Source organism: Euprymna scolopes, chromosome 26 (genome assembly GCF_053919585.1).
Source record: "Euprymna scolopes isolate OS-2025 chromosome 26, ASM5391958v1, whole genome shotgun sequence".
NCBI classification, from domain to species: Eukaryota; Metazoa; Mollusca; class Cephalopoda; order Sepiida; family Sepiolidae; genus Euprymna; species Euprymna scolopes.
In genome coordinates this window covers 94970971-94981350 of record NC_136507.1, presented here as the reverse complement: position 1 = coordinate 94981350, position 10380 = coordinate 94970971, and the positions used below count along the sequence as shown (strand labels likewise).

General features: G+C 31.9%; 1 protein-coding gene across 1 annotated transcript in view; it reads right to left on the bottom strand.

Annotated features, from left to right (window-relative positions):
* Nucleotides 1-480: 480 nt before the first annotated feature.
* The window catches only part of LOC145248275 (zinc finger-containing ubiquitin peptidase 1-like), a 44232-nt gene continuing 34332 nt past the window's right edge, over nucleotides 481-10380 (bottom strand). Inside the window, exons 6-8 of the mRNA XM_080110145.1 lie at nucleotides 10056-10189; nucleotides 2579-2799; nucleotides 481-1238 (exon numbers count right to left, since the gene is read on the bottom strand). Of these exons, the coding sequence (XP_079966271.1) occupies nucleotides 1203-1238; nucleotides 2579-2799; nucleotides 10056-10189 (391 nt within the window). The 3' untranslated portion in view covers nucleotides 481-1202. The remainder of the gene's footprint in view (nucleotides 1239-2578; nucleotides 2800-10055; nucleotides 10190-10380) is intronic.

Here is a 10380-nt window from a genome sequence, read left to right as displayed (position 1 = left end):
CTTGGGTTTGTTTTTAGCAGCCGCGTAACTCATAACTTTTACTTTCTTTTTGTCCTTTACTCCTCACATTCTATGATCAACGTTTCTGACAAAGGGGGAAGAATTGTTGTCTTGTGGATCAGAATCTATTCTTAGAACACATTTAAATTCAATCATAGAAGGTAGACTACCTTTGCACTTGAGAGCTCCTCTCCCTTAATACTCATTGTTCAAGTGCTTAGATGTCCACTGATATGCTTGCACCATCTCAGATAAAGAGTTTAACGAGGGAGTATCAAGTACTAGTTTTTGAGTATTTGGTCTGACTCGGAGGATTGAACGTCTAACTATTATTCTTAAATGGCCAATGGATTGAACGTCTAACTATTATGCTTAAATTGAACGTCTAACTATTATGCTTAAATGGCCAGTACTCCACCACAATATTGCTGATTAAGTTTTTTGCTTATATTTTTTTTCTATTGCAAGAATGACATTGAATGAACTTTAGAGAATAAAATTTTATTCATGAAATACAATAAACAAGTTTAATAAAAGATTTTGAAATATCGCAAATTTTGCACAGAATAACAAATAACAATATCGCACAATGAATGTGAATGAGTAGATGGACTGAAAAAATCTGGCCGATTTGTTTTCGTTTCATAAAAGTGTAAACGACAGATGACCATGATGACACCGGTGTAGGGTGTGTGTGTGGAGAGGGATGGGTGATAAAAGAGGGAATGAAAATCTGGCAAGGAAGAGAAAATGGGGTGATATGGGACGAAACTATAGTAGCTGAAGGGGGCAAAGGGACGAAAGTCAGGGAGGGGCATAGAGGACGAAAATCTGGCAGGGGGCCATGGGACAAAAATCTGGTGGGGAGGGCATAGGACGAAAATTTGGCCAGGGGAGGGGATGGGACAAAAATCTGCAAGGAGAGAGGATGGGGCGAAAATCTGGCAAGGGGAGAGGATGGGGCGAAAATCTGGCAAGGGGAGAGATGGGACGAAAATGTGGTAGGGTAGGGGATGGGACGAAAATTTGCACAAAGAAGAGGGAGGTGGATGTGGAGCTAAGAAAATTAGCACAGGGCTGAGAAAAAATTTTGCAGTTGTGGATGGGACAGAAATTGGCAGAGGGTGGATGGCACCAAAATGCAATAAAATACAGCAGTGAAAAAAAACAAAACAAGTAACAACAGTGTTTGCAGGTAAAAATCAAGTCAGCTTCTCAGATTTTAAAATTTTGCTCCCCTGAAAGTAAAAAAGAGAAAAATATTAATGTTGAAAGTGATGCAAAAAGAAAATTATAAACATTTAATATTTATTATTGTGTGAATTAGAATTTTAGAGGCTCCAAAAGAATTGGTTTTTACTATTATCAGACATTCTATTTCAAATGGATACGTGACAGACTAATGAAATCGCTATTCATTAAATAACTTTAAAACTATTCAAACAATATTTTAGGCTACAAACAGAATTTGTGTAAATAACACAGCATTTTCAAACACCCCCGCACACAACACAGCATTTTCAAACCCTCCGCACACACACACAACACAGCATTTTCAAACCCTCTGCACACACACAACACAGCATTTTCAAACCCTCCGCACACACACAACACAGCATTTTCAAACCCTCTGCACACACACAACACAGCATTTTCAAACCCTCTGCACACACACAACACAGCATTTTCAAATCCTCTGCACACACACAACACAGCATTTTCAAATCCTCTGCACACACACAACACAGCATTTTCAAATCCTCTGCACACACACAACACAGCATTTGCAAACCCTCTGCACACACACAACACAGCATTTTCAAACCCTCTGCACACACACAACACAGCATTTTCAAACCCTCTGCACACACACAACACAGCATTTTCAAACCCTCTGCACACACACAACACAGCATTTTCAAACACCCCCACACATAACACAGCATCTTGAAACTATGCAAATAACACAGCATTTTGAAATCATGCAAATTACACAGCATTTTTAAATTAACATATTACAATCAGTTTTTTTTTTTTTTAAAGAGAAATCTTAATCAAGTCAGACTAACAATGAAAATGGCTGAAATTTGGCAAAAGTTATGATAATTTCGTAATTTATATTGACATGTTTATATTTTCTTGAATGCTAAATTATATCTCTCTTCAGTAAAATGTCAGAATGTGACAATATCGGTATTCCTTCCTCTCCTATACCCTCAAATCTTCCGATTTTTCTGATTCATCGTCCCAACATTAATGCATACACACATCAATCAAAATAAATTATTCCTGGGTTTTAATTTCTTAGAATATTCTTGTAAAAACCGAGAAAAAAAAAACAGTAGAGAAAGGAACAGTTAAATTCAAATCAAATAAATATTTATGTTTCAACCAACTGCCACAGAGAGGAGTGGCGCGATAGGACGGGTCGGTTTTGGAACCCCGGTGATGCAATGATGATGATAGTTGATAGTTATGTTTTAGTGTATTTAATTTTAATGGTAATACAAAGTTTAATTTATTGAATGAATTTTTCCGTATTTTTGTTAAAAAAAAAAAAAAAACTTTTGAAACTTACCCTCCATTCACTTTCTGTAAGGCTACCCACGACGGCAACAATCTGATATTGATCCTTTGTCATGCTGCTTAGGTATTTGCGAAGAGGCTGAGTTAAAACAGCAGTTGGTCTCTCTTTCAGTTTATCCATATGAGATTTGCTGCAGGCTGGATCAAAAACCAATAGAGTTATGTTGCCATTTTGGTGAGATTCCTCAACGCCAATCACAGTACGACTATGACCTTTTAAAAAAATAAATAAATAAAGAGGGGATGGATAAAAATCATCTTTTATGGAAACTAATTGGATTTTAACTGTCATGTTTTGAATTTTATTTTCACCATGCTTCTTAACAGCAAACTTCAAGTAATTTTAATACATATGCGCATGATCAAGTTATATATATATATATGCACATGATTAGTGTTGGGATGATTCCTAAATTTTTCCCGATTCTGATTCCAGGAAAATGTTGATTAACGATTCTGATACCAAGTACGATTCCGATTCCCGTGGAATTGTTGTTTTGAAATATACCATTATATAATCGAAAGTTTTTGTGTAGCAAAAAATTTGGTACAACAAAAAACTATACGTGGCCTTTGCTACGGACCCTTTTATTGCCTGGAGGCAGTTCACCGAATGGCGGCTTGGGTTGGATGAAACGGTGGACGTCTACCTGACGGATTTAAAGAGATTAGCTGCACCGTTTGGTGGAGTGATTGAACGCATATTAAGGCATGTGTCTTTCCCCCTCGAAGAAGCACCGATGAAGACAATCACCACCCCTTGTCATCTCTGATCATGAGATCAGGGGGAGGGGGGGGGGGAATGGCTTACCGTACAAACGTCCTCGTGTCTGTCTGTCCTGTGAGTTGTGCGTGTTGAGAAAGGAAGAAAGAAAGAGCCCATCATGGCGGCCGTGACGTTTTGTAGTAAACGAAGTCTCGTGAGATCACGTGTGCATGCCTTATAAAAACAGGTCACTTGTCGGTGGGAGAAATCATTTGACTTTTGAGAAGCGGCAATATCAGTTGGGAGAATTTGAGTGAGCAGTGATTTTTGCTTGTTCATCGACTTCACAATTAAGCGAATTTTGAAAACGATTTGATTTTTTTGTAAAATTTCTTTCATTAAAGATAAAAGTCAAAACAAATATTTTAACCATGGATTAAATATGCACCATGAAATTAATAACAATCAATTTCAGGAGTTATTTAAAAAATATAAAGAAAAAGGAACAATCAATTTCAGGAGTTATTTAAAAAATATAAAGAAAAAGGAACAATCAATTTCAGGAGTTATTTAAAAAATATAAAGAAAAAGGACAGAAGTACACGAATGCAACCCCTGTAGCGAAATATGCATCGGCTCCGATGTTGTACATTATTCGACTAAGGGAGAAGTTATTTTTAAAATTAATTTCTTAATTTTACTTAAAAACAAAATGTAAACATATATAAACAAAATATTTTAGAAAATAATTTCTTAATTTTGGTACTTCTACACTTTATTGCCGAAACTGTAGACGCCATTTTATTTCACGCACCTGCAGTTTAAATGCAAGGGAGAAATCATTATTTTAAACTATGGCGAAGCATAAAATAAATAAATAACAAACAAATTAAACTGGAGAACGATTGCTTCCGGAAAGAATAAATTAGCATTTATTACTTTATTTAATGTTTAAAATTATTTATTTGTTAAAAAAAAAAAAAAAAAAAAAAAAAAAAAACTATTTTATAAAAATCCAATGTTGCTTTCATTACAAAATTGTTTTATTAAAATTATATTTTCTTATGCAAACTTTTCAATAAATATTTTACAATTATATTTTGATACATTTTTATACAATAAATGTTTTGGTTTTTAAATGGCGCTCACCCAGTTTAAACAATTATGAATATGTCATTTCATTTTCTGTTTTTAATAAAAAAAACATGTTTCATGAAAAACTTTCCTGTTTCCATTAATTAAATCAAAACATTTCCAATTAAACCTTTATGGATATATGTTCTCTTTCACTTTATTTACGTTTGTTCATAGTTCTTTCCGGAAGTTTAATTTATTTCTAACTTCGGCGATAGTTTAAAATCCTGATTTCTCCCTTGGATTTGGACAGCAGGTGCATGATATAAAATAGCATTTCCAATTTCGGTGATAAAGTGTAGAAGCACCTTAATTTTAAATAAAAATTGATTATAAAAAATTATTTTTTATATAATTATTAAAAAATATTGCAGTGTTTACATAGCTGGTTCTTTGGGATAATAGGGACGCCTGAAACCTCGCTTCCAAAACGAAAAAAGCATTAGTGTTTTTACCATTTTAAAGCGCTTTTTTTTTTTTTTTTTTTTTAAGTTTTAAACACAAGTAGTGGCTAATTAACTTAGAACAACAAGTGCGCATGGCGGAAATTCTTCAGGGTTTAAATGTATTGTAATGCTTTTATGGTGGTCGAAAAACGTTTTTCAGCCACCATATTACTTCCTATTTACTTGTTTCCCCACGAGGGCAGAGTCAAACATAAGGTCAGTTTTTAATGTAGAGTAGCATTTATTATTAAAAATCAAAATGGTGAAATATAAAAGTTAAGCTAAAAGTTAAACAAAAATTTTTTATTTTTAATTCAAAGAATTAAGGAAAGAAAAAAATTCATTAAGATAAATAAAGATTACCTTTTAAAGTAGTTAATAAAATTCTTGTACATCATATTAAATATGTTATGAAAAGTTCTATGACGTTTTTATCAAAAATTTTTGACAGAATTAATCTCATTTCAAACAAACAGTTCAACTTCAAAATATAAGAGAATTGTAATGAAAGAATCGTAAATCTCAGGTATTTTTTTAACAATATGATTCTGATTCCCCCAAAATACATGATTCTTACGATTAACGATTTTGATTAATTGTCCCACCACTACACATAATCAGTTAATTTTAATACGTATGCTCATAATCAATTAATTTTAATACATATGCTCATAATCAATTAATTTTAATACATATGCTCATAATCAATTAATTTTGATACATATGCAAATGATCAATTTTAATACATATGCACATGATCAATTAATTTTTATACATATGCAAATGATCAATTTTAATACATATGCACATGATCAATTAATTTTTAATACATATGCACATGATCAATTAATTTTTATACATATGCAAATGATAAATTTTAATACATATGCACATGATCAATTTTGATACATATGCAAATGATCAATTTTAATACATATGCACATGATCAATTAATTTTTATACTTATGCACATGATCAATTAATTTTGATAATATGCACATGATCAATTAATTTTAATACATATGCACATGATCAATTAATTTTAATACATATGCACATGATCAATTAATTTTAATACATATGCACATGATCAATTAATTTTTAATACATATGCACATGATCAATTAATTTTTATACATATGCACATGATCAATTAATTTTTATACATATGCACATGATCAATTAATTTTTATACATATGCACATGATCAATTAATTTTTATACATATGCACATGATCAATTAATTTTTAATACATATGCACATGATCAATTAATTTTTATACATATGCACATGATCAATTAATTTTTAATACATATGCACATGATCAATTAATTTTTATACATATGCAAATGATCAATTTTAATACATATGCACATGATCAATTAATTTTTAATACATATGCACATGATCAATTAATTTTTATACATATGCACATGATCAATTAATTTTGATACATATGCAAATGATCAATTTTAATACATATGCACATGATCAATTAATTTTTATACATATGCACATGATCAATTAATTTTTAATACATATGCACATGATCAAATAATTTTTATACATATGCACATGATCAAATAATTTTTATACATATGCAAATGATCAATTTTAATACATATGCACATGATCAATTAATTTTGATACATATGCAAATGATCAATTTTAATACATATGCACATGATCAATTAATTTTTATACATATGCACATGATCAATTAATTTTTAATACATATGCACATGATCAATTAATTTTTAATACATATGCACATGATCAATTAATTTTTATACATATGCACATGATCAAATAATTTTTTTACATATGCACATGATCAATTAATTTTAATACATATACTCACAATCAATTAATCATCTAAGCTTCAGTCTCCGTCCCATCGACGCAATTTTGCATCCCTTTGCCTGTTCTACAAGTACTTTAACGGTGTATGTTCCGACGATCTGCAAGCACTTGTACCCCCTCTACGTAAATACCCCTCACAAATCCGACAAGCAGCAAAATCCCACCCCTTCACATTTGAAATCCCTAGATGTAAGAGAGCCTTTTACTCCAGTAGTTTCGTCCCCAGAATCGCTAGAGTTCGGTACTCCCTTTCACGTTCCTGCTTCCCCAACTGTACGGACATGCAGAAGTTCAAGTGTAAGGTGAACCGACATCTTGCTGCTCAACTCCCCACCTAGTACCCCTGTAGACTGTGTCCCTAATAGTAGCCCCCTACAGCAAAGTAGAGATGTACCTTGTTTGGGGTGAAAATGTAATAAAAAATAAAAATAAAAACTTTTATACATATGCTCATGATCAATTAATTTAATTACATATGCTCATGATCAATCAATTTTAATACATGTGCACATAATCAATCAATTTTAATACATATGCACATAATCAATCAATTTTAATACATATGCACATAATCAATCAATTTTAATACATATGCACATAATCAATCAATTTTAATACATATGCACATAATCAATTAATTTTAATATATATGCACATGATCAATTACTTTTAATATATATATATACACATGATCCATTACTTTTAATACATATGCTCATGATCAAGTGCAAACACTGAACTGTACGATAAAATCTATCTTCGACAGCTAAGACTGCAGGCATTATGGTTAGGAAAAAAAACAATATTATTTAAAAGTTCCTAATGAGGACTTTGGTATAAGCCAAAAATTATAAATTTTAAATAAATATTTAAAAAATATTGCACAAATCTAATCATTTAACTGTCGTGTTTTGAATTTCATTTTCACTGTGCTTCTAAACAGTAGATATATATATATATATATATATATATATATATACACACACACACACACACAGAGTAATCTATGAACATATGTTTTGAGGTACTACCTCTTGTCAGTGTAGTTTGACTGTTCTAGGATAACGGTCAACAAACTTTATCATAGTACATATGATCTGAGGTTTGAATCCTAGAACAATCAAGCTACGCTGATGAGAGATAGCACTTCAAAAACATGTGTTCATAGATTACCGTTTTATAAGTAAAATAATAAGTAAATAAATAAGATTTGTTTATTTGTTTACATCCAAAAAAATATAAGCGATCTCCCAAGGAAAAAGATTTTCCTACATCTCCAAAGTTGGAGACACTAATAACCGTATTATCGTTTAAAATAATAAATAAAAAAAAAAAAAGAAAATCAACATCGACAAAAAAATATATATATGAATGAATTAGCAAACCCAGAACAAAAAATTCTAGATCTAATATCCAGAACATTTTTTGCTGGGTTAGCTTGCTGGATGATGTCATCTTAGTAAGTGTAAAGTCCTACTTTTGAGACATTAACCTGGGATTTTAGTCATTGAATGACTACATCCCTTGCTGGGAAGTAAGTAAATTCATTCCATATTCAGACTTTTCCATGATCTGCTTGATCTGTGTTAGTCAATAAACTTTCTTGTATGTGGTGTGGTGGCTCAGATGGCAGGGTGGCTAGTCTTCTAGCAGTGACCAGCAAATCTGATTCTTTTCTCTTTGATCAGAGAGAAATTAATATTTTATGCAAATGATATCCAATCTGTAACAATTTTAAATAATTTTAGTTTATGCAAATATTTCAATGAAATCTTTTTAAAAATAATACTGCCCATTTTATTTACACAGATGTGTAAATATTTGAAAAGTGTTGCATTTATTTCATATAGATCTGATTAACTGCCATGTTAAATGGATGAGGAACCTTCTTTATAGTACTTTAAAAATATTCCTTACAATGATTCTTCTTAATCTAAAATATTAAAATAATTAAAGATTTTTAAAACATTTTCATGAGCATTTTTTTTTTTTTTGCTTTTTTTTTTTAGGTTAAGGGGCTTACTGGTTCCTTGTGCAGCAATAAAATGCATTTTTAGAAGCTGAATTATGTAAAAAACACTATTACATAGTTTTGGCAAATAATAAACAGGGTCCTGATCCGAAGTGTGTGCCATCATCAATAGACTTCAGGTAATCTCATCAGCATCATACAAAGCCAAACTCTTTGCAGCTAATTTCAACCTATGCATTGTATTTCCTCCTGTGTCTGAAAACCCACTATGCAACATACAAATAACTGTGCATAATGTGGTCAAGCTTATAAAAAGCTCAATCCCAGTAAAGTAACTGGCCCCGATGGCATTCCAATTATAGTGCTCTGTAGACATTTATGCAAATGGCACTACCATCTATGGCAACACTTCAAAGGTCAGAAATGATCATGATTGATCTGATTCTCTCTTCTCTGATCTTGATAACATGGTCCAATGGGGAAAAAGGTGGCTGGTTAATTTTAATGCATCTAAAAATCAAACTTCTCTCTTTCCATCATAATCGCTCTGACCTTCATCTGGCCCTTAGAACATGTACATTAAATCCGTTGCCAAGGTCCCTGGAAAAAACGTGGAATCATTCTACCGCTCAAGTAGATATCACTGCCAATGCAATTCTCTACCTGTATAAGAGCCAAGTACATCCTAGGATGGAGTACTGTTGTCACATCTGGGCAGAAACTACTCAAAGGGAACTATCCTGCCTTAAAAACCAACTTCATAACCTTGTAGGTGATGTTCTTTTCTCTTCTCTGCAACCTCTTTCCCACAGGAGTCTCTGCTCTATCGTTATCTTCATGGCAAGTGCTTGACTGAGCTCCAATCTATGGTCCCTCGTCGCCAATCTTTTACAAAAACACTCATCTATCAATAAATTCTCCCACTCTGAGTGCCTAAACCTAAATATGGATTCCATCAACAAAACTTCTTTCCTAGAACTACCTGTCTGAGGAACTGTTCTACTGGTCTGCTTTCCAGCTGACTATAATATTGCCATCTTCAAGTCTAATGTAAACAAGTTCTTATCAAACCCTCCTCATAAATAATCTGATTATATCAAATTTCTATCACAAACAATTATTACATTACGCTCTCAATGACTACAATACATCCTTGAGTGACTTTTGGGCCTCGATATATAATAAACCCTTTGTAAAAAAAAAAAAAAAAGATAAAGTTTTTAAAAATCTTGGAAATTTTCTTTTGGCTAAAGATATCAATTCAAAATGGCAGATTGAATTTTGGTGATTCTATAAGCAAACAAGTCATTAAAATTAGGCAACAAAAAAAACAACCAACCAACCAACCTTGGTGTTGAAGGTACAAGGGTGACCGAAATTCATGGCGATCTTTCCTTTTGAAATAATCTCTGATCCACTGGAACATTTTTGGATGTGTTTGTTGCTGACCAGATGGAGAACGAACATCCACCATACGACATCTATGAAAAAAAAACCCAAAAAAACTTTAAATGAAGAAACAACTATCATTTAGATTGCAGAAACTTTCACAGGAAAATAAGTTCACTTTGTTTTTTAAAAAATATATTTTTACACACAAAACTTAAGACTTAAGCCTAAGAAATTGAAATTCAAGGAATCTGACTTAATTAGCATTGTATAATTACGGGTT